Source organism: Bos javanicus, chromosome 25 (genome assembly GCF_032452875.1).
Source record: "Bos javanicus breed banteng chromosome 25, ARS-OSU_banteng_1.0, whole genome shotgun sequence".
Taxonomy (NCBI): Eukaryota; Metazoa; Chordata; class Mammalia; order Artiodactyla; family Bovidae; genus Bos; species Bos javanicus.
In genome coordinates this window covers 27,041,823-27,065,670 of record NC_083892.1, presented here as the reverse complement: position 1 = coordinate 27,065,670, position 23,848 = coordinate 27,041,823, and the positions used below count along the sequence as shown (strand labels likewise).

Sequence of the window (23,848 nt, the reverse complement as noted above, 5' to 3'; positions counted from 1 at the left end):
TGACCAAGCACTTTTGTACAATAAAGTTTAATCACAATTATAAAAATGTGGCGTCAGGTTTGCACTATTAACATATGTACAGTCCAGCCCAACAGGAAGGGCCTGCCCCCCACCATCCTGGCCTGGCAAAGCCAGAGCTTCCAGACACCAGGTGGGAGGGTGACCCACGGGTCTGGCAGGAACAGATGAGGCAGGGTTCCAGGCACGGAGTCCCCAGGACTGGGGGCGCAGGGCCCCCTCCAGGGGGAGAACATGGCCACTGCCCCCAGAGACCCCTAAACTGGGGAGGGGTGCACGCAGGGCACAGAGGGGGAGTCCCCATTAACACAAAGCATGGGGGCTGGGAGGCCCCCCAAGAACAGGATCTGTACAGGCCGGCACCCCAGGTTTCCACAGGAAACAGCTGCTGGCAGCTACAAAACATTTACAGCTTCTTCTCCGCAAAGAAAAAAAAATTGGGGGGGGTGGGAGGGAGGGCAGGGGCAAGAGGGGTCCCGCAGAAGGTGCCTCAAGGGACTCAGGCCCCCTCGCTGGGCTCAGGGCCCCCAAGCCCACATTCCAAGAGGGGCAGGTGGGCCCCACTGAGCCCACTAAGGCTGGGAGCGCTGGGAGCTCAGGGCGGCGAGGGGGAATAAATAGGGGTGAGGGCACCAGTCCTGCCCCACCTCAGTTGAGGGAGCCGCGGCAGCTCTCCGTGCCGCACAGACACGGGATCTTGTTGTCCTCCAGCGGGAACTTGTAGTCGTAGGTGATCTCCTCATCCACGCCGATCGGCTGCTTCGAGTAGATCACGATCTTCTTCTGGGACTCGATGGTGATCACCTTGGCATAGCAGTTGGGCTGCGGGCCGAGGGCAGCGTCAGTGGCGGCCGGCCCCGCCCCAGCTCCTGCCCTGCACCCTCCCGCCACCCCCTGCCCGGCCCCCGCCAGCGCACCGTGCAGCAGTGGTTGATGAACCTCGCCAGGTTGCCGCACTTGGTGGCGTCGATGATGGTGTCGTGGTCTACCCGGAACAGGTAGCTGCTGCCAATGCCCTCCTGCACGTAGCGCTTCTCCCGCATGTCGGCCACCATCTAACGGGACAGGGGGTGATGGTCAGGGGGCTGCCCCTCAGCTTCCTGCCAGGCCAGGCTGGACTCCACTGGCCCCTGCGATCAGGGGTCTAGATGGTCCCCCAGCTGCCAGCCCGGGAGCCACGCCAGCCTGTCCTGAATCCACAGATCTCCCTCCAGTACCTGCTACCCCAAAGCGCTGACTTCGGAGTTTGCTTCCAGGACTTCCTCTGACGAACACCTCCCAATACCCTTGGCTGCTGTCATGACAGAGGCACCCAGAGGAAGGACCCCAGGGAAATCTGCACTGGCCACGGGGCAGGAGAAGCAGCCACTGGCTCCTCCTGGGGGGGGTCTGCCTGGCCCATGGAGGATTCCCCAGACTCTCGGGGGCTGGGACGGTTCCTGAGATGACAGTGGTTATTTCATGGACTGAACCCTACTCATCTCTTCTCCCAGGACCCTCTTTCCACATCAGGACCTACAGCTGCTGCTGTCCATGTCAAGGCCCACATTCTCATGTGAGGAGTAACTCGTTTCCCAGTAATCAGCCAGAAAAACCCTCTGCACTCTCCCCTTGGGCAAACTCACTCTCTTCCAGGCCTTCGAGAGCCAGTTAAGTGGGGTGACTCCTCCCAAACTCCTATCTCCAGCCAAAATCCACCTCAGTGGAACTGCTGGGCGTCACCCATGAGACATCCCCTGGGCACTGACCGGAGGCCTCTGACCACACACCCGCTCCTCCTCTTTGCTGGCAGCCTTTCCTACTCCCAGCTGCTAAAGGCAGTGCCCAGAGAAACCGTCTTGCCTCAGCCCTTGCCCTCCATCTTCAGAACCAACTGGTTGCCTGGTTCTGCCAGCTACCTGAAACCCACTGCCTGTCCAGGCCACCCCTACCTTTGGTCCAGATCTCTGCAACAGCCCCACCCAGTTCTCGCTTCACACGGCAGTCAGATGGAGCTTACTAACCTCCAAATCCTCTCCTGCTTACTGCTTCACGGCAACTTCTCTCACCATCAGTCCAATCTTATTAACACGACTCCCAAGCTCTGTGGCATCTGGCCTCCACTGGCCCCTTGGCCTCACTCTGCTGCCACTGGCCCGAGTTTTCCCAGTGACTTCCTTGTGCTCCTAAGACCATCCTGCCTCCAGGCCTTTACCTATGCCTCCTACGTTGAGGAGCACCCTGTCCTCTAACTCGGGCCTGGGATGCCTCAGCATCATTCAGCTTCTGGTTTAAAGGTCACTCCTACTGCCCTTGCCCCCCTGAACATCTCCTTTCATATCAACTGAGCATCATTCTTCACTGGAGTTACCCGTTCAGTACCTGTCTTGCCCACTAAACCATGAGGTCTTTAAGGGAGACATAATATTCATCAGTATTTGTTACTGGATCACTAACATCTAGTTTACCAGCTGCTGTTTAATTGCTCAGTCATGTCTGACTCTTTGTGACCCCAGCCTGCCAGGCTCCTCTGTCCATGAGATTTCCCAGCCAAGAATACTGGAGTGGGTTGCCATTTCCTTCTCCAGGGGATCTTCCCAGTTCAGGGATGGAACCTACGTCTCCTGCACTGCAGGCCGATTCTTTACTGCTGAGCCACCAGGGAAGCTAGTTTACTAGTACCCATGACTAGTTGTTGAAGGAAGGAAGGGGAACAAAACAGGCAGGTGTCACTGGCTAAGTCTGGGAGCCAGGTGAGAGCATGGGCTTTCACCCAAAGGCTGGGTGGTTCTGGTGTCAGGTCAGGGGCTGGAGCCTCACCTGGCGAATGTTCTGACCCACGTATTCGATGACCATCTCGTCAGCGGCGATGGGTTCCATGGCAAACAGTCCCCACTCGTGGATCCGGCTCCGGCCGAATCGGAGCTTCTTCTTCCGGAACTAGAGGGCAGAAGGCAGATTGTGCCATTGGGAATCCCCTTCAACCCAGCCGCTGGCCGCTCCTCAGACCTCCGGGGCAGAAGTGTTCTGGCCACTCGTGCACGGACCACCCCTAGGGGTCTCCGTGATGCCACCTTCCCACAGTGCCCCTGCCCTCCTCAGCTCCCACTCCTCCCTCACCTTGAGCTGGTTTAACTTCAGCAGATCGCTGTCCATGATGGCAGAGGTGCCAATGGCGCTCAGCAGCCGCCGCTGCTCTGACCGGCGCTCCGAAAGCACGCGGTTAGTCCCCTGTGAGGAACAGGCCCGGGAGGAGGTAAGTGACATAAGAACTCATGGAAAGAAGATGCTGCCACTGGGCAGGTGCCCAGGCAGAGACTCACCTGAGTATCCACTCCTTCCAGCTGCCGGGCCGAGACAGGGCACACGTCCAGGTACCGGTCCTTCTCCTTCTTGCTGATGGGGTAGTAGCCTTCACTGCGGGCTGAGCCTGTCTGGTGCTCCCGGGGCCCATCTTGGGGCCGCCGCTTGCGTTTCGGAGTGCTCAGGTTGGTGAGTGCAGGGTGTCAAGGAAGAGAACCGGGTGCTCCCCAGCCAGATCCCTGGGGCTCTGCTCCCCTCTCTACCCCCCGCCCAGTCCCAGCCCATGGAAAGGGTGACTGACTGGCTTTAGTTGGAGGCCTGAGCTTACTCACTGTTAAGATAGGACAGACAGAAATGTCTTAAACTCCACCTTTTCTGCCACCAAAACTTGAGAAGGCAGAAAACACGCATGAAACACAGAGAAATGGTGACTTGGCAGCCAGAGGAGAAATACCCAAGCTGAACGTGGCAGAGAACGGGACAGGGAAGGAAGTAAACACAGACCCAGGAATGATCGCAGGAGGGCAGTGCCTAGCCAGCGACCCCAGGGAGGCCCCCCGACCTCCACCCCCAGGCCTGTCTCCCTGTCCCGAGGCCAGTCTCTGGGGCTTAGGATATTGGTGTGCTGGACCCAGTGGGTGTCGTTCAGCCAGTCGGCCCCACTAGTCTGCTGCAGAAGCCGCTCGTACGTCAGCCGCAGGTAGCTCATGTCCTCCAAGTCCAGGCCCGAGTTCCAAATGTCATAGAGGATGGTCATCTGCTCAAACTCGCTGCGGGGATCGAAGGTGGGGGGCGGCGGCGGGGGGGGGGGCGGGGGCGGCCGCCGGCGCCGCGTGTGCGAACGGAGGCTGCGCCGCCGGGTGGCGCCCTCGCCGTCGCTGCTGCTGCTGCTGCTGCTCTCCGATGACTCCGACTCCTCTTCCTCTTCCTCCTCCTCCTCTCCGTCCTCCTGCTGCTGTGGCGGCTGCTTTGGCTCCTCCACCTCGGCCACAACCACCTCCGGGGCCTCAAGGACCTCGTCTGCCGGGGAGCTGAAGAGGGCCGCGGGGGCCGGAACGGGTTCCAAGGGACGAGGAGCAGGCGTGGAGGGTGGCGGCGGGGGCGGCAGCGGCGGCCTGACGGCCAGGGCGTAGTTGTGCTCCAGGAGGATGTGGCTGAGCAGGGGACCCGGGCGCTCGGCCTCGTCCGGTGTCTCCGTGGCCTCCGAGTCGTCGGCGGCGGGCAGAGCGGGCAGGCCACGCCGTGCTGGGGTCAGGGCCAGGTCAGCCAGCACGGCCAGGTCCACTTCTGTGGCCGGTTCAGCCTCCTCTTCCTCGGCGGAGCGGCCCCGGCCTCCGGCCCGGTTACGGCCTCCTCGGGACACCTCCTCGGGCCAACTCTTGACCAGAGAGGCGTGGTCGAGGGGCAGGTTGCGAATGGTCCGCTCCACAGCCCGGGGGGCTTTGCGAGAGGCAGGGCCGGAGGACTTGGCCTGTGGCAGGGCGGCGGGGGGAGGCTCTGGGGCTGGTGCCTCCTCCACCGCAGAGAAGGAGACGGTTTTCCGGCGTTTCTTGGGTGGGGGTAGGAGAGGGATGGGAGAGGAGGGGCGATCGTCGGGGCGGGGGGTGGGGGCCGGGGGTCCAGCTGGTGGCTCTGGGGGAGGCTGGGGCGCACTGGAAGGCGGTTCCTCAGTGGAACCTGGGGAGGGAAGCACAAAGAAGGGCGAGGGTCAGCTTCTCAGCCAATGTGATCCGATGCATTTGATGACGGAAATTCGCTGGAGGCAGGCAACCAGCCAGCCTCCTCTGGGAGTCCACACCCCAGCCGCCCTTGCTCCTCACCTTCCACCAGACACACTGGCCTCTCCCACCTGCCATGGCCTCATTAGGAAGGCATTTGGCATCTGCTCATTCATACCTTCTGCAAACACTTCCTAAGCACTAACTATGGGAAAGCCTTTGACTGTGTGGATCACAACAAACTGTGGAAAATTCTTAAAGAGATGGGAATACCAGGCCACCTGACTTGCCTCCTGAGAAATCTGTATGGAGGTCAGGAAGCAACAGTTAGAACTGGACATGAAACAACAGATTGGTTCCAAATCGGCAAAGGAGTACGTCAAGGCTATATATTGTCACCCTGCTTATTTATCTTATATGCAGAGTACATCATGAGAAATGCTGGGCTGGATGAAGCACAAGCTGGAATCAAGACAGCTGGGAGAAGTATCAATAACCTCAGATACGCAGATGACACCACCTTCATAGCAGAAAGTGAAGAACTAAAGAGCCTCTTGATGAAAGTAAAAGAGGAGAGTGGAAAAGTTGGCTTAAAACTCAACATTCAGAAAACTAAGATCATGGTATCTTATCCCATCACTTCATGGCAAATAGGTGGGGAAGCAATGGAAACAGCTACAGATTTTATTTTTTTGGGCTCCAAAATCACTGCAGATGGTGACTGCAATGGTGACTGCATTAAAAGATGCTTGCTCCTTGGAAGAAAAGTTAAGACCAACCTAGATAGCATATTGAAAAGCAGAGACATTACTTTGCCAACAAAGGTCCGTCTCGTCAAAGCTATGGTTTTTCCGGTGGTCATGTATGGATGTGAGAGTTGGACTATCTTAAAGAAAGCTGAGCGCTGAAGAATTGATGCTTTTGAACTGTGGTATTGGAGAAGACTCTTGAAGTCCCTTGGACTGCAAGGAGATCCAACCAGCCCATCCTAAAGAAAATCAGTCCTGAATATTCATTGGAAGGACTGATGCTGAAGCTGACACGCCAATACTTTGGCCACCTGATGTGAAGACTGACTCATTGGAAAAGACCCTGATGCTGGGAAAGATTGAAGGCAGGAGGAGAAGGGGACAACAGAGGATGAGATGGTTGGATGGCATTACCAACTCAATGGATATGAGTTTGAGTAAACTCCAGGAGTTGGTGATGGACAGGGACAGGATGGGAATACCTGGTGTGCTGCAGTCCATGGGGTCGCAAAGTCAGACACGACTGAGCTACTGAACTGAACTGAACTATGGGAAGGCTTCCCTGGTAGCTCAGATGGTAAAGTATCTGCCTGCAATGTGGGAGACCCAGGTTCAACCCCTGGGTCAGGAGGATCCCCTGGAGAAGGAAATGACAACCCACTCCAGTATTCTTATCTGGAAAATCCCATGGACGGAGGAGTCTGGTAAGATGTGACTAGCGACTTCACTTTTAACTATGTCGGGTATGAGGCAAACACCTTTGAAGCCCTCCTAGAACTTCTGGTCCAAGGAGACAATCACATGAAACACGGGGCAGCGCCAACTCTGAAGGGCAGGGTGGCGCCTCAACTCAACACTTGGACTCTGGTCTTTTTTTTTTTTGACCAAGACTGGTAGTGACAGAACCTCATCCAACAATCAGACAGACATCAGACAACTTTTTTGCCAGCTGCATTTTGTAACCAGGATGCAACTGCCCAGATCTGCCCAGAATTATAGTATCCATTATTTTGACTACAAACAATATTCTTTGTTCTGTGAGGTTAAAATACATACAGTGTAAGAAACTGAATCTTGTATCAAAAGGCTTTATAAAATTGTACTGGAGTCTTACCCAATGAGAAAGGAAGAAGCTGAGGTGGTACTTTATTTGGGCTTTTCCTTCACGTCAATGAAATTACACTTTTTTGGCTTTGGAAACCTTTTCTAAATCTACATATACAAACGTGTATGCCATTCAAAGAGGCACGGCCTTTCAGGCCCCTGGCCCTTTGCTCACATCCTTGGCTACAGCCTAGAATGAAAGGGCGAGGCCATGGACTGGCCTCACAGGGATGGGTCAGGTCTGCAGGACAGCCCCTGGGAGAGGGCTGTGCCTGAACAGCAGCAGCTCAGGGGGTGAGCAAAAGGTGAGCAAAGGCCCTGTCCCTTTGTTCAGAACACCTCATTCCTTTCGCCCATCCAGAAAGCCTGGACACAGCTTTTGAATCCAGCTCAAGGCCACTACCGTTGTGAAGACTTACCCAGTTTCCTCAGGTACTGCTAATGTCTTCTCAGAACCAGAAGGCTGGTAGCTCTCAATTGCCAGCTTCAAATTTGCTGCACCAGATTAATAGCTGGAATTTTGTGCCAAGCACTAACCCAAGCCTTTCACTATAGTAAATACTCTCTTCATCCTCACAACAAGCCAATGATGTGAGTACTATTATTAACCCCATCTTACAAAGTCAAGGCAGAGGGAGGTTGATAATCTGCCCAATCACACAGGTAGCAAGTGGCAGCACAAGGCCTGTGCCCCAGGGCAGCCTGGGATCTGAGTTTGGGATCTTATCTCCTGCTCCATGCCGCTCTGTACCTTCTGGCCTGCGACTCCATGGTTCCACATCTGGCTCTACCATCCACAGAGCTCAAGGGCAGCCAGCACCAGGTCTGGCCTGAGCAGGCAGTGATCAACATGCCTCCACTGCCTCAACCAACATCCCCCCAGCCTCCTGTCTCTCGAGGCTCCAGACACCCCCGGGCTGTCAGCCAGGAGCAACCCACGCTCTGAAGCTAGTGAGGCCCTGGGTGCTGCTCTCCAGTCCCCTAGTTCCTACAAGTCCTCTCCTGTCTAACCCTTTCCTGTGCTCCAGGGCAGCCCTCTCCTCTGCCCCAACCTCCCACCCTAGCCTACTGTGTCCCCTGGCAGCCTGGTTTTGGAGAAAACCCAATCCCTCCCCCAACACAGCTTCTTCCAGAGACTTCCCTTCTGCTCCCCGTCCTGAAAGAAAGCTGGCCATGCCTTTCATAATTCTGGGAGACAACTTTCGGGGTACCTGCCCACTTGATACAACTCCCAGAAGCCAATGTTTATACTGTATGACCTACCCCACTTCCTGCCCCGAGGCCGTCACTAACTGATGGCTGTGTGACCCAAGCCATCCCAACTAGAAACTTCCCCGGGGATAAGGATTCAAGATAGGAGGCGGTCTGTCTGTGGGGCAGACATATTCTGCTGGAATGGAGAAGCAGAGGACGACCATGTGCAGCAGAGCAGAATGTACCAGATGGGAAGACAAGAAAGTCGAGATTTAAAGGTGTCCAGGCCCCCGTCTTTGGGATCCACCAGACCAGTCCTCTCCAGGCTCTGGCCATCAGACCACACAGGTCTCTATCCAGTCGTGTCCTTGGTAGCTCAGATTCTCCTACCATTCTCTAAAGGCCTTCATCTTCCTCTCCTCTGCCATCTACCTACTGGAGGGCTCTGACAGCCCACCTATTCGCCAGATTCTCATAGGCACTCATCCTCAGTTACCCTCCACCAGTTACACACCTGATCTCATCCCTCCACCTCAGACTGTGACTCTGACCTCTATCCTCTGACCACAGTTCTCCAAGTCCTTTCACTTCACCCCATCATGCCTGTTCAATTTCCCATCCCCTATCATCCTCCAGCCCATCACCTTCCCCCTAAACTAACTTCACTCTTGGTCATTTCAGATCACAGGGGCCCTTGCTTTGTCCTCTCCTTTCACGCTACTTTCTGAAGCCTTCCACTACCTCTACCTAACCTGGAATCCACCCAACCCATCTCTCTTCCTTCACCCCAACGTTCCATGCTCCACCTGTGCCCCCTCACTCTCAGAAATGTCCTGCCTGAGAATTCCCTGGTGGTCCAGTGGCTAAGACTCTGTGCTCCCCAGGCAAGGGGTCTGGATTTGATCCCTGGTCAGGGAACTAGATCCCACATCCTGAAACTGAGTTCACATGCCACAACTAAAGATCCCCAGTGCTGCATTTAAGACCCAGCAGAGCCAAATAAATAAATTACACATATACACACACAGTAAAAAGAAATGTCCTGCCTTCCTACTGAAGAGAGGAAAAGGTGGCCTTCAGGCAAAGACCCCACAACTTCCTGTCTCCCCATTTACAGAGAGATCTGCATCTGACCTACAGAGTCCATCCTCCGCCTCCCCAGGTGTGCCACTCCAGCAAGTATTCCTCTCTCTCTTGGTCCCTCCACTTGCTCTCTTTTCCCTTCAATGTATGAACACACTCAAGTCTCACCTACTTTGAAAAACTAACCCTCCATCAACCCTGCACTTTTCTGCCATCTCTCCAATCCCGGCTGGGAAACCTTGATCATCTCACTAAGCCTCACATTCCTCATCTGTAAAATGGGAGGAGCAGGGATGCTATGAGGAGTAAATGAGAAAGTGATATTTGCAATGCACTAGGCCTAGAGTCTGGCACATGGGACCTACTCAAGAAACGTTCACTAACATTAGGTACCATCCCCCTCAACTCTCTTCTTCCACGAGCATAGCTTACCCTTACCAAAAGAATGGTTATCTGTCACTTGCCCTTATTCCTTAACACCCTCTAACTTGAGCCACACTACTGAAATTGATAAGGCAAGGTAAGCTTATCAATTTCATAAGTTGGTGACCTCCTAACTGACAAATCCAACACTCACTTTTCCTTTTAAGGCCTTCCAAAAATACAGGCCACAATCTCCTTTTGATACCCTGAGCTTCAGGTTTCCTTCCCACCTCTCTGGTCATTCCTTTTCAGTCTCCTCTGGCTCCACTCTGCCCACTATCTCTTATAAAACAGTTAGGCTCTGGCCCCTTTCTCTCATTCCATACATCCTTCCAAGGTATACACATGTATTCACACCTCTACTTACAAATACCTATTGCATTTCCCACCTACTGTTTTCTAGAGCTTCAGATCTATTCTTTTTTAACATTTTATTTTATACTGGAGCATAGTTGACTAACAAGGTTGTGACAGTTTCAGGTGTAGAGCTTCAGATCTATTGATCCAACTGCCCATTCAATGTTCCTACCCGGAGGTCCCAGAGGCACATGAAACTTGACCCCAATTAAATGCATCAGACTTCTCCCTAGTTCTGGCTTTCCTTGAGTTTCCTTTCCTGGTAAGTACTTTAACCGAGAGGTTCTGGCTCCTAAGTTTCTCTCAAACCCTCCTCCCACTTCCGCTCCCCGCACCCTATCCTCACTGTAACCACCCCGCTCTGGTTCAGGCCCTTCGCTCACCCACATCCCTTCAAACCTTCTCAGCTGTCCCACTTCCTTCTTCACCTCTTAGAAATCCTCCCACTTCTGGCAAAATGATCCTCCTGACACGCAGATCTGATCACATCCGGCTTTTTCTTCCTACCCTCCCAAAGAGAACTGCGATTAATACCCCCTGACCTGCGACCCCATTGGCTCTTCTGTCACCCAAGGACTTCAAGAGGCTGAAAGGTGTCTTAGGGTTAATCAGTGCCTCGATTCCTCCTCTCACGGGATCTGGACCAGAACAGGGTGCATCAATGCTGACAGGTCTTCCTGTGCTCACTGCCTGTCTCAGACCACAAATTCCCAACAAGGTTCAAATGAGATTTCTGGAAGGCCACACACATCTCTAAAGCAGAACTTGAAAAGTGAGTTAATTCCATCATGCTGCTACTGCTGCTGCTAAGTCGCTTCCGTCGTGTCCGACTCTGTGAGACCCCATAGACAGCAGCCCACCAGGCTCCCCTGTCCTTGGGATTCTCCAGGCAAGAACACTGGAGTGGGTTGCCATTTCCTTCTCCAATGCATGAAAGTGAAAAGTGAAAGTGAAGTCGCTCAGTCGTGTCCGACTCTAGCAACCCCATGGACTGCAGCCCACCAGGCTCCTCCGTCCATGGGATCTTCCAGGCAAAAGTACTGGAGTGGGGTGCCATCATGAGAGCAATCCAAATTAACCACCACCGCCTGCCTTACTGCAATAGCCTCTTAATCTCCCTGCATACACTCTGGCCCCTCTCCAAGTTTTCTCTGCACTGCATCTTTTCAAAACATGGATATAATCACGTCAGTCTTCTGATGGCATTCGAATGCCCTCAACATCAAGCCCACATTCTTAGCAAGGCTTATTCATTTTCCATGATTCAGTCCTTGCTCATCTCTTCAGTTTAGGCCACCCTAGCTCCCCCTTACTCTCACTCCCCAGGTTAGCTTTCCTTTTTATCTTCGAGCACACCATTTCCTCTGCCTCAGGGCCTTTGCACACACTCTCCTGCCTGCCTTGGCTTGATTCTAGCCCAGTGGTGCTTCAGCAGGGAAGACTTCCTCACAGATGTGCTCAGGTTCTCAAAGTACCCAGACTTTTCTTTCATGGCCCTTACAGTTTGTAGTCACAGAGTTTCTTAAGTATTTTTTTAAGGAGAGACTAAACTGTCTCTTCCTACAGATGGTAAGTTTCATGAGGGTGAAAACAGGGCCTATTGTGCACACTATCCTATCCCTCGCCCCCATTCAATAAATAAGTAGCTACTGCCTGAAACAACAGTTCACTCAGCAAGACACATTACATGTGTGATATAAAATGACAACTGAATGTACAAATTCACAAAGAAAAGCAAAGACAGAATTAACTTCTCAGTTCACGTTGTTAATAGTTATCATCTATCCAATCTGTCCATTTAAACCCAGGTATATACTACACATTAAGGAAGAGGCTTAAGAAAAAATGAGGAGGAGAAATTTACTAAATTGGGAATTCTCTCCTTAACTTATTTGAGAAGAGACCATTCTGTTTTTAGTAGCCAAACACCTGGTCCGTCTCAGAAAACTGTTTCTGGCAGTGTGATCTAAGTGTGTCAGGCCATAAATGTCTCTCCAAGGGACGAGTGACAGGAGAAGGTGACTCCTGGGCAACTTTGCATGTTTTCCAACGAAGTCACACATGTGCATACAATTAATAAATGTCAACCCCACCATTCCCATGAACACAGACACACACATACACAAAGACTTCGACAGCAGCTCCCCACCACCTACCTGCAGGTCTCACAGGAGACTTCTCCTGTTCGGGGAGAGGTGTGACTGGGGAGTCTTCAACCCTTTCTGGCTCGGGCTCCTCTGCAGGTGCTGACAGGGGCGTGGGGACATCTCTAGGGGGCGACAATGCTGCGAGTATGATTGCTGGTTGCTCCTCTTCCTCTTCTTCTTCCGAGGAGGACTCAGATGAGGAGGAGGAGGACGAGGATGAAGACGAAGAGGATGAAGAAGACGAGGAGCTGGAGGAACTGCTGCTCTCAGAGTCCGACGTGCTATCGTTCTCACCATCTGAGTCAGCATACAGAGAACATTTGGAGGACGAATCGCTTTCCCCGTCCTCGCCTGGAAATCCAGAACGGGGAGTCAGGCGAGGTGAGAAGACCCCTCACTTAGTCAAGCTGTGGGTTCATTCACTGAGTCACTACTAGGGATATGTGAGGCTCCGTGCTAGGTGCTGGGGACTCCTACCCACAAGGAGATGGAGAGGCACACGATTGGCCTACAGTGTGATAAATTCCAGTATGAAGGGTTGGGGGGTGGGGTGGCACAGTGCAGGCAATGGGAAGGCCCGGATTCTGCCTGGTGGATCAAATCAGGGAAGGCATCCTTGTGAAGAAAATGCTGATGTCAAGAAGAACAAGGAGGAGTTTGCCCAGCAGACCTGGGGGCTGAGTGGGGACGTCATAGGTAAGAGAAGATGGTGCCCTTGGAAGAGACACTGAGGCGGTAAGACTGACGGGAACTGGTGACCACATGGATGTGAAGGGGTCTGTGCCCCTCACTCTTAGCGGATGACTTTGTCCTCTGCTCTCCTGAGATGGAAGCTCTCAGACCATCGTTCTTACAATTCTGGCCTCAAATGGCACCACTCGGAGACATCTCTTTACCATCAGCTATAAAAGAGCCCATCTTTCCCCCATTCCCTGAGCCTGTTCCTCCCGACCCCATAAATCTAGTTCATTTTCTTCAAAGCATGTCTTTCCACTGGAAGTGCTGCTATTCGTCCACTTGTTTGTCAAGTGCCCGCCTCCCCTCTGGCTGATCGCCAGCTTCAGAAGAGCAGGAACCACCTCTGCCTTGGTCACTGCTATGTCCTAATACCTAGAACGGTGCCTGGCTCACAACGGGGCCTCAGCATCTATTTCTGAAGAAAGGAATGAAGAGAGACTGAACCATGTACCCAGGCCTCAATAAATGCGAAAGGACAGACACGTGTTCAACTGAGGCACAGAGCTGGCTTCAGTGACAGCAGCTGCAGGCAGGGGAAGAAGCTGACAGAGCTTGGTGGCCCGGCTTTACGGGAAGAGCAGTGCCTAAAGCGGGAAAGGCACGGTGTGGCAGCAGCAGGGGCAGCAGGAAAGGCAGCCCCCTTATCTTGGGAAGAGAAACAGGCCACGCTGGGTTGTCTTCATGGGAGGGCCTGTTTCAGAGGAAAGCAGGAGGCAGTATTCTGGGTGTTGTTTGCAGTGGGCCAAGGGTTCCAAAGAATGAGGCTAAAAGGCGGTTGTGTGGGGGAAGGCAAAGATGGCTAGCTGATCCAGCGGGCAGGTTACACGGGCAAGGAAAGGGCTGGACGGGTGGGTGAATCTCTCCCTTCCCAGGATTCAACTGCACACCCTGGGTGCTTACCGTCTGATGCTTCTGTCTCCTTCTTTGCAGCATCCATGGCTTCCTCACGCTCTTCATCTTCTTCATCTTCCTCTTCATCCTCCTCATCCTTAGGGAAAGGGACAATTGGGAATTAACAGGGGAAGAACAACTGGTCCTCTAGGAAGCGTGGCCACCGGGGCTCCAGCGCAGAGAGAAGCTGGCTATGGCGGCAGGAACTCAGAACGCAGGCTCCTCACCTTCTCTGAGGAGGACTCCTGGGATGCTTCCTCCCCTTCGCTGTCCAGAGCAAAAGACTTGCGGTGCTTGCCCTGGGTCTTGCTTCGCTCTTCATCTCGTTTCGGGGGCTTGGTCCCCGGACGGCCTGGCTCTCCAACCTCCTTCTCTCGCTCAGCATCTAGGTCCAGAAGAGGGGTAGGTAGCGCAATTTACCACCAGCAGTAACAGCCCCATCTGGTGAAAGGAGCTCTTCACACACAACCACTGGCCTTTCTCACAGTCCCATAACACAGACCTTGTTTCACAGACAAGAAGCGGAGGCTCAGTAGAGAAACATACAAACTGCAGAGTTCCTTCACACTTTACACAGTTTTAAACACACTGGACCCATTTTATCTTTCATCCTTTCCTGGGCTGGGTGAAAGAGGGAGGTGATTTCTTTTAATATCTGGCCCAAGAAAGTCATACTAAAGTCAACAGGTCTCCAGGGAAGCAGACCAGATTCAGTAAGGAAGTTTCCCAGCCACAGAAGCCATCAAGCTATACAGCTCAGACTTAGACTGATAAGAAGGGTGCAAGCAGGCTTAAGCATTAGATGGTAACTTTGGGTGGATAACCTAACTTCACATTTCAAAGAGCTGCTTTATTATAACTTTGTTTCAAATCTTCACTTGGATTCTTGCCCTCAAGACACCTTCACCCCTTCACCCCTGCCTCTTGGTTTCCTATCAGAATCTACAGCCCGCCAGGCTCCTCTGTCCCTGGAATTCTTCAGGCAAGAATGCTGGACTGAGTAGCCATTCCCTTCTTCAGGGAATCTTCCCGATCCAGGGATCAAACCCAGGTCTCCCACATTGTAGGCAGATTCTTTACCGTCTGAGCCACCAGGGAAGGCCATTAGAATCTAAGCAGACTGTTTTCCCCTTTTTCCTTCACCTGACCTACTCACCATCTTCATCTTCCTCAGCTGGAGTAGAAGGCCGGGGCCTCTTTTCCTCACTGGCCTCTGAAATTTCCGAAGGCTCTTTTCGCTTTACCTACAAGATGAAAAGAGAAAACCCAAACACTCATGGTTCCCAACCACCCTTATTCTAAGGAAGGGAACCCCGCTTTCAACTCTCTCCCCACCCAACCAGGCAAGATCACAATTCCGGGTACCTTGAAAGAAGGCAGCCGCAGGGCCCCTCGCAGTCCTGATCCAAAGGCGAAGGCTTCGATGCCGGTGGTACCGCCACTCTTGGCCCAGTCTACGAGGGACAGCAGGCCTGGCTCTTTGAGCTTTGTCTTCTCTTTATCCTCCTCCTTGGCTTGCTGTTTAGCTGCATTCTGGAATGGCTGCAGGCAGTAGGGGGACTGAGCCCCAGAACCCAGGCGCTCCCTCCTGCCTCCTGCCTGAGAACTACTCCCAGGCCCCAGGAATACAGAAAGGCATCCACTCACTTCTCCATTTGACACACATCTACGCCACACCTCCCTCCACCAGCCCCTGTACAGGCATCTTCTCAACAGTCCGCTCACTCCATCTACCAGTCTCACAAAGCTGCTGCTATCACTCCCACTCTACAAATGGAGACACTGCAGAGTGAAGCCCAGAGAGACTACGGGCTTCGTCTGCCGCGGTGGAACCAGGACAAAGCTCTTCCCACTCTTCAGACGCCTCCCTTTTCTACTGTTCTGGGTACCCTCCAACCCCCCTGTGCTCAGCTGTATGGACCACTGAGCACCTAGTCTCTCCACTCACCCTGACCACCTCTCTTTTCTGAGCTGTGTAGCCTGAAGAAGCCAGAGGTCTATTTCCACCAATGGAGCCCTGGTCTCTCCAGTCCCAGGCACTGGGCCTCACCTTGGCCTTCTCTTCCTTGCTCTCCCACCACTGGTCAAAGGCTCCAAAGGCCACGTTCTCCACCATCTTGCGGTTGAGGTCTCGCTGCATGATGCTCTTCATCTCCTGGACCAGGGTGGCCAGTACACGGCCCACGGTGCCTGCCGAGGGTAGGGCCTTGCCCTCGGCCAGCTCTGCTTCCTCCCGGGGGGGCAGCCGGGCCTCTTCTCCTGAGACTGAGGAGGGCAGGGGCTCGGCTGCCATAGGCAAAGGCAGGTGGTAGGCCTCCCGGGAGTATGCCCCTCGGCCTTCTTGCCCTTGAGCGTACAGAGCGTATGGTAGGCCGTAGGCCGCCTCTTGGTGGGGTGGGAATGGGAGGAAGGCCTCCCCAAAGGCCCCACCGGGGGGACCCGCTGAGGCCGCGGTCAATCCTTTGCCCTGCCGCAGCTGGTGGAGCCGAGTTAACATCTGGGTCTGCATCTGGAAGGACATGGGCATTCCTCCCCACTGAGCCCCAAGTCGATCCATGAGCTCTAAGGAGTTCACAAAGTCATAGATGTGGGGGGGTGGCGGAGGAGGAGGGGGGTACTCGGGAGGCGGCGGCCCGTCGGGTCGCGGGGGGAGGAGGTAGGCAGGCTGGTGGGGAGGATAACCAAGGGGAAGGGAAGCCAGGTAAGGGGGGGGTGGGGGAGGTGGCGGCGGAGGGGGTGGAGGTTGCTGGGGGGGTGTCGGGGCCGGAGGGGGTGAGCCGCCCCTGTCGTCGTCGGAGATTTCCATGTCCTCTCCGGAAGAGCATGGAGAAGCCTGTGGGGCGCAAAGGACGGTCACAGGAGCCTACCGCCAGTTCTGTGGACTTTTCCCCAAATCTCTGTTCTCTTGCCCAGTTCCCTTCCTTCTCCCCCTGGGCCCAAGCCTGCTCTCCCAGATTCCAGGCACTTTCGTGGGCAGGCCCCAAACTCACCTGGTTCTGTCCATTGGCCTTGGGCGACTCCCGGGTAGCTCCTGGTTCTCCACTCCCTGTAGGTGCCACATCCTCAAAACTCGCCGGGGCTGGAGGGGGTGTGCAGGGCCCGTGACCAGACCCAGAAGGGGCCTCGCTCCCTGTGTCCCGAGCCCCCGGGCCTGTGCTGCTGTTCTCTTCCTCTTCCTCGGTGTCAGAGGCCAGGAAGGAAAACTTGGAACGCTGCTCCTTCAACAACATCTCAATGCGGGAATCCAGGCTGCTGTGCTGAGCGAAGGGCACGCTCTCGTTGGTGGTCTCTGGGGCTGGGGAGCCAGAACGGGCCGGTGAGGCTGGGCGCGGGGAGGTTCGAGCTTCTTCTCTCTCGGGGCTGGGCCCCCCGCCGCCCCCTCCTCCACCAGGTTCTGGAGGCTCTGGGGGTGGAGCTTCGGAGGCAGGAGGCCGGTAGTCCTGGTCAGCAGGCCGGTTGGGCTCGGGGGGCAAGTAGGAGGTGTAGGATGGCGTGAAGCGCTCAGCGGTATTTTCGGCAAAAGAGGCCCCGGGGGGCTCGTCCCGAGTTGCCCGGCGGGGTGGGTAGGAAGCATGGCGTTGGTAGCGATTCCAGCTTTCGTAATATGCTGGGTAGTTTGAGTCGGAACCACGAAAGTGAGAGGAGGAGGACGAAGAGGACGACGAAGAGGACGAAGACAACGAGGACGACGAGGAGGCGGAGGCGGTGGCTGCAGTGGTGGCGCAGATGGCGGCAGAGGTGGTTGTGGGGGCCGAAGAGGCGGAGAAATGGCGGCGGGAGAAGGAATCTTGGTAGCTGTTCTCTGACCGCCGGGGCTTGAAGGAGGTTGAAGTGGTGCTGGAGGAAATGTGCAGCGGTTAGCGGAGTGCAGCTCTGTATGACCAAACCCCACTCCCCCGGCCATCAGCACCCAAAGCCCTTCTACACTGCCCCCAAAGGGAGATCTAATGGCTGTTGGGTTCCTAGCCACAGAGTAAATTCCCCGAGGACAGGGGTGTGTTGGCTGAATCCGCAAGGAACCAATAAGACCAATTATCCCCAACTCCCTCTTTTGAGACTTTGGGTTTCCTCTTCCCAGGCAGCTCCCCGCCTCTGGGGGTCTCAGAGGGGCTTTCTGCTGCACCTGCTGGAGTAGGCAGAGTCCTGAGAGTAGGGGGTGCTGCCCCGAGACGTGTAGGGGGTTCCTTGGGAGGACTGAGGGGTGAACTGGCCAAAGGAAGACGGGGTGTCCTGTCGGCTGCTGGAGAAGCTTGTGTCTTGGGAGCAGGGGGTGCCATTGCCGGGAGTGCCCACCACAGCCGAGCCTGCCGGGAAGGCAGCTGTGTCTGACGAGGAGCGGCGGCGGGAGTCAGTCTGGGGGGGAGAGAGTGCGGTAGGGGGAAACCAGAAGAGGTCAAGCACCATTTGACAACATGACCTTCACCAAACCAAGAACCCCGATCCCCTGCTTTTGGAAACCAGTGAGGCGTCCTTTCTCTGGCTCTTCCTATACTTTAACAGTGAAGTCCGGAACTGCCCAAAGGCTGCCCCTGGCGTCTAAGTACTGCGCCCGTGGGGCAAGGGCGTCGCCAACTACGAGCTTCTCACCGTCTCCGTGGCTGCACCAGAGCCTTGGAACTTCTCACTCAGGGCCTTGCCCCCAGTGGGCACCGTCTGAGGGGTGTAGGAGCCGTTGACTATCAGTTCATAGTATTTCATTCGTTGTTGACCTGGAGGGAAGAGAATGGGAACTGAGAGACTCAGATGGAAGAAACAACTCCTTTCAGATTTTGTATTCCCACTTTTTCCTCAGGCCTCAATTTGCTAAGATTTCTTGGAGTCTAGGAGCTTTAAGTTCTGCTACCTAGTCTCTACTTGGTAACTACTACAAACAACATACCAAATGGCCCTTAATAGTTTACAAAAATACTTCTAATGTCTGTTACTGTGTTCGACAATCACCAGAAGAGAAAAGCATCCGTAACTCTATCGTACAGGCTTAAAGAAAACTGACCTGCAGAGTGGTGAAACCTGAATTCAAACCCAGTCATCTCAAGCTGGCCCCCACCATCCTCCTCATCCTATTAACTACAGCAGTATGATGGCAGCCTGAAGGTTAAACTCAGCCCACCACTGTGATTTATTTGCCCTACACAATCACTTAAAGTATTGGGAAGGGTGATGGAGAAACCCACTAGTTTGGGACTTCTCCAGTGGTCCAGTGGATAAGACCATGCACTCCCAAGGGAGGGGGCCCGGGTTTGATCCCTGGTCAGGGAGTTAGATCCCACATGCTGCAACTAGGAGTCTGCATGCCACAACTAAAGAGCCTGCATGCCGCAACTAAGACCCGGGCACAGCCAAATAAACAAATATCTCAAACAAAAACAAAACCCACGAGATTTCACACAAAAAACTGGATTTTTGGCTTAAAAATCTGCTAGTCTTCATCCCCATGTACAAATTGGCTGCTGCTGCTGCTAAGTCGCTTCAGTCGTGTCTGACTCTGTGCAACCCTATAGACGGCAGCCCACCAGGCTCCTCCGTCCCTGGGATTCTCCAGGCAAGAACACTGGAGTGGGGTGCCATTGCCTTCTCCGACAAATTGGCTAGTGTCAGCTAATAGCTAGCACCTTCAGATGCCACTAGACAGCTGCCAGTCCCCACCCCTCCCTACTGCTACTTAGCACAGAAGTCCAGACTGCTTCACTCACCTCAGCTGCTGCTGCTTAGTCCCTCAGGCGTGTCTGACTCTTTGGGACCCTATGAACTGTAGTCCACCAGGCTCCTTTGCCCAAGGAATTCCCCAGGCAGAATGCTGGAGTGGGTTGCTATTCCCTTCTCCAGGGGACCTTCCCAATCCAGGGATCAAAACCGGATCTCCCACACTGCAAGCAGATTCTTTACCATCTAAGCTACCAAGGAAGCCCATCACTCACCTATATATGTCCCTAATTCTTCATCTAAAATTTCAAAACCAAAAAAACTCAAAACCTAGTGTTTTTTAGAACTTGGTGCCAAAACCTGACCTGAGGCTATTTACCATCGTTTTTATTCATCCTACCCAGTATGACTCTTCAGATTGTTTCTCACAAAATACAGTCATACATTAAACCAGAGGGTGCTGCCCCAACCCTGACAGAGTCAACACGCAGAAGCCGGTATCTGTACCATAATCTCTCTATAAAATTCTGACGTGAGAAACACGTGGCCCAAGAGTTTCAGAGGAGAAATCATGGATCTGACTACTTGCCAGGCCCCTACCATCTCCGTCGGAGCCCAACCCTGGGCAGCAAGCGAGAGAGCCCTCACCTTTGATGTCGAGCTGGGCATGGATGATGTTGCCCATGACGGAGGTAAGGTGGAGGTTTTTGACTGTTTCCTTGGCTCCCCGAGTGCTGGTGAAGAGCACGCGGGCCAGGCCCAGGTGCTTGCGAGTACGGGGGTGGAGAAGGATCTCTACCTCTTCCACCTCACCATACTTTCGGCACATATCCTTCAGGAAGGTCTCCCGCACATTGTCATTCAGCCTTGCGAATGTCACTTCTTTCAGTGGGATCTGTCCAATATAGAACTCATCCAGCTGTGGAGAGGACAGGAGTTAAGTCTGGAGTCTCACTACTGATCACCACGCCTTGCCCCATTGGGAAACTTTAGCGAGATCCATGAGGCTGAGAGAGAGAGAATGGAGAAATCAAGAGGCAAGGGGATGGGGAAGGGGGTCCCAACAAAGGATACGTCTGTCCTGACCCCTCTCTTCCCTGAATTCTCTGCACAGAATGATGGCAAGAACCAGAAAAAGAAATGTACAAAGTGAAAACATTCATAGAAAGAACCAGTTATATGGAAATAATTCACTAGCTCAGCTTTCACTAAGTGATTCCCAAGGACGGGGCACTAGGAATACAAAGATGGAGAAAAGAGAGAGTTCTATGCAGAAATGCAGACAGGACAGACAGACACACACAATCACAACGTGACACAACAAGTGTCAACAAAGGTGTAGACGGGGTGTTTGGGAGCCCAGAGAACGAAACCTTTGCTCAGAGAGGAGGCAGGAAAAATTCATAAAGGTGCTGTCATTCATACTGGACTTTTCAGATAAACAGGAGTTCACCATAATGACAGGACCTGTAGGGCACACAACTGTAAAATAACTTGGCATCGCCTAGAAACTGCAAAGCGCACAGTACGAGAGGGCACAGGTATGCACTATTGAGGCAGGAGATGAGGCTGGCCAGACTAGTAATCATACATGCCGATGCACAAAAATGTGAACTTGCCAATAAAAGTAAAATAAGATAACAGCAAAACCAAAGAGACGCATGACAGCAATAAACGGAGAAGAGAACAGAGGCAGGGAAACCAGGGAAAGTGAACATAAGACTCGGTATTAAAGGAATGGCAACAGAAATAGAAAAATTAATGTTAAAAAAAAGAGAGAGATGTGTTTAGAAAAAGAGTCAGCACGACTTGGTGACAGATTAAGGACAGAAGAATCACAGGATGACACCAGGTTTCTAGCTTGTGCAGCTGAGTACACGGTGTTGCCATTCATCAGCAAAAGGAAAATGGAAAGAAAAGCAGGACAAAGGGGGTGAAGATAATTGTTTTACATCTCCTGAGCTTGAGATTTCTTTGGGACCTCCAGATGGAGCTGTCCCTCCACCAGGCAAATAAGTCTGGAGTTTCAAGAGATCTGGAAGTCATTAACACTTCAGTAATAGTGAAAGTTGTGGATGGGAAAGACATTGTCCAGGAAAAGTATACAATGTGAAAAAAGAGGGATGTGGGAACCCCACAAGTGACTTATTAAAAAGGAAGAATAAAGAGTTAACAAAGGAGATTAAGAACCACCAGTTTTCTAGACCCAGTCCTCCAAGGACTGATGAGTATCCCGCCTGGACAAAGACATGGGAATCCTCTGAGGAAAAAACACAGAGTGAGAGACAGAACAGAGGACTCCAGGGATGGAGTCCCTGGCACTGTCACTCCCCTTAACTGAGAAATTGGGGTAACACAAAGGGTACTATTTTGCTATGCACGGTCTAGAGGTACACAGTGATAGGTGTAGCAGCTTGACCTGTCTTCATCCTTCAAAAAGTTTAACACCCTTTTTGGGACACCTAACCTATACCTTTCTAGAAAATAAACACACCTCCTGTCCACAACAACTCAGTCTCATAGCCTCAGAAATTATTAGATCTGTTATTAGACTCTTTCACTAGGAAAACCCCCTTTCCCTATGCTACATTAAGACTAGACTACCAGGATGGAGCCCCCACACCCTCCAAGGGCCACCACACTAGGAGATTAGCAGAAACGTACCTTAAACTTAGGGACTGGGAGGGAAAAGTCTCTGTTTTTGGACCTGACGTGGCAACGGGGGTCTTGGAGGTCCTCCACTGGTATATACTTTGAGTCCTAGGAAAATAATCAGGAACAGAGAGACAGCTCAAGGTGAAACCACAGTGTTGATCTCTAGAGCCCCTCTGGAGACCCATGAGCAAGAAAGCTGGGTTCTGGTTGCCCACTTTAAAGAATGCAGGTTCTAGGTTATGAGCAGAGATAACAGAGGAGATCGGGTTTGAGTTCCCTAGATCTGGGGAAGGCCTGGGACACTCACGTTGACACTAAAGTGGATTCCATCATATCTGTACACCTTTTGAGAAGGCCTGCGTAGGGCAGGGTCCAAGGCAGGATCCACGATGAGCTTGTAGTTCCGCCACTGGAAGCTCGGGGCCTTCTGCCCATCTCCCCCACCTTCCTGATCCATCTTTGCTCATTTACACTGCGAGGAAAGAGGGATAAGCAAAGGGGTTCACGACTTAGGCCCAACTCCCTTGCTGCCCCTCACTGACTAGCCCCGACTCCAGGTAACTCATTACCTCAGTTTCCATACCTCACTCACCATGACCCGAGGCTCCCCCAGATTTTCTCCCAAGTACCTTCTTTCACCATAACACCCCATCCTCTCTCCACCTCCCAACTCTCCCCTCTGGCCCCCAGGCCCATCTCGCGCCCCCTTACCTTCCCGTTCTCCCTAGCGCGCGCCCCACTTGGCCTCGGCGCAAGACCCCTCCCCCGCCCCCTGGCAGGCCCCGCCCCCTCCCGCCTCCTCACCGGCCAGCGGCCCAGGCCAAGCCCGGCTCCCGCTCCCACACACCGCTCCCGTCCCCGCGCCCCAATCCTCTGGCCAAGAAGTGGCACCTCTTCGGGGCGTTGGAAACACCGCGAGACCGAGCCCGAGACCCGGCTTCGGCCCTGAATCCGAGCGGGGGGTGGGGGAAACGCGCGCCGCTGCCCTCTCCTCCCGCCCCGGCGCATTCTGCCCCCCCATCTCCGCGCACGCGCGGCGCGGCCCCACTCACCCGCTCGCGGCGAGCGGCTCCCCCTCCCCCCACCCCGCGCGGCACCTCAGCGGCGCGAGGCGGCGGCGGCGGCGGCGACAGCGCGAGACCCGGCCCCGCAGCGGTGGCGGCGGCGGCGCCCCCCCACCACCACCTCCCCGGCGCGCGCACCAAACACCACCGCCACCTGCGCGAGGCCCAGCGGGCACAGCTTCTACATTCGCACTTTCGCCACGGGCGACTCCGGGAGACCCACGGGGCCGAGGATAGCGGCTTCGCCTCGGCCGGCGGCCTATGAAGCTCAAGAGTTGCGGCCCAGTGAGCCTGGAGTTTGGCCGCATCCCCCGGAGAATGGACTTCACCGCGACTATCCAGCTGCTCTGGCCTGGGACCCTTGACGAATCGGCGGCGTTGAAAGCAGCGACTAATCCCAGAGGAAAAGGGGGCGGGGCGAAGGGGAGGAGGCCAGCCAGAGCTGGGGAGATTTGAGTGGCGCGTTGAACAGGCGCAGATTCGTCAGGCGGGCGGGGCGAATCGGTAGACGGGATGCGCGCTCCTTTGCTCCTCTTTTCTGCCCCTTCCTTAAGCGATCAAAGGTCTGAAAGGCTGCAGATTCGCCACAAGTCTTGGCCTCAGCTGTTGCCTCCCTTCACCAGCCTTGGTGGAGTCAAGAAAATAATGCCTGGTTAGCCAAGCCCTGTTGGCAGAGTCGGTCACTTTTCCTGGATCTTTCTCACTAGCACAACTCACAGGACTGCTCAGTTCCGACCTGGGGGAAATGGTTACGGAGTCCGATGAGAATTTTCAGCCGAGTA

The 23,848-nt window shown here is 54.0% G+C and overlaps 1 protein-coding gene across 5 annotated transcripts; it reads right to left on the bottom strand.

Annotated features, from left to right (window-relative positions):
* Window positions 1-11: 11 nt before the first annotated feature.
* SETD1A (SET domain containing 1A, histone lysine methyltransferase) lies at window positions 12-23,349 on the bottom strand. 5 transcript variants are annotated; one of them, XM_061401714.1, is made up of 19 exons: window positions 23,260-23,349; window positions 22,310-22,474; window positions 22,012-22,107; window positions 19,996-20,266; window positions 18,292-18,413; window positions 17,828-18,057; window positions 16,695-17,541; window positions 15,755-16,537; window positions 15,070-15,246; window positions 14,861-14,948; window positions 13,932-14,089; window positions 13,714-13,801; window positions 12,085-12,426; window positions 3,919-4,977; window positions 3,321-3,493; window positions 3,118-3,228; window positions 2,818-2,937; window positions 936-1,073; window positions 12-840 (listed from the first exon to the last, which is right to left on the bottom strand). In XM_061401714.1, exons 2-19 carry the CDS (start codon window positions 22,457-22,459, stop codon window positions 667-669), a joined length of 5,127 nt encoding a protein of 1,708 aa, XP_061257698.1. In that variant the 5' UTR covers window positions 22,460-22,474; window positions 23,260-23,349; the 3' UTR covers window positions 12-666. The 5 variants fall into 5 exon arrangements, with proteins under 5 accessions (XP_061257698.1, XP_061257699.1, XP_061257703.1 ...); XM_061401715.1 differs by having other exon boundaries at window positions 23,221-23,311; XM_061401719.1 differs by having other exon boundaries at window positions 12,085-12,372; window positions 23,221-23,311.
* Between the last annotated feature and the right edge of the window lie 499 nt (window positions 23,350-23,848).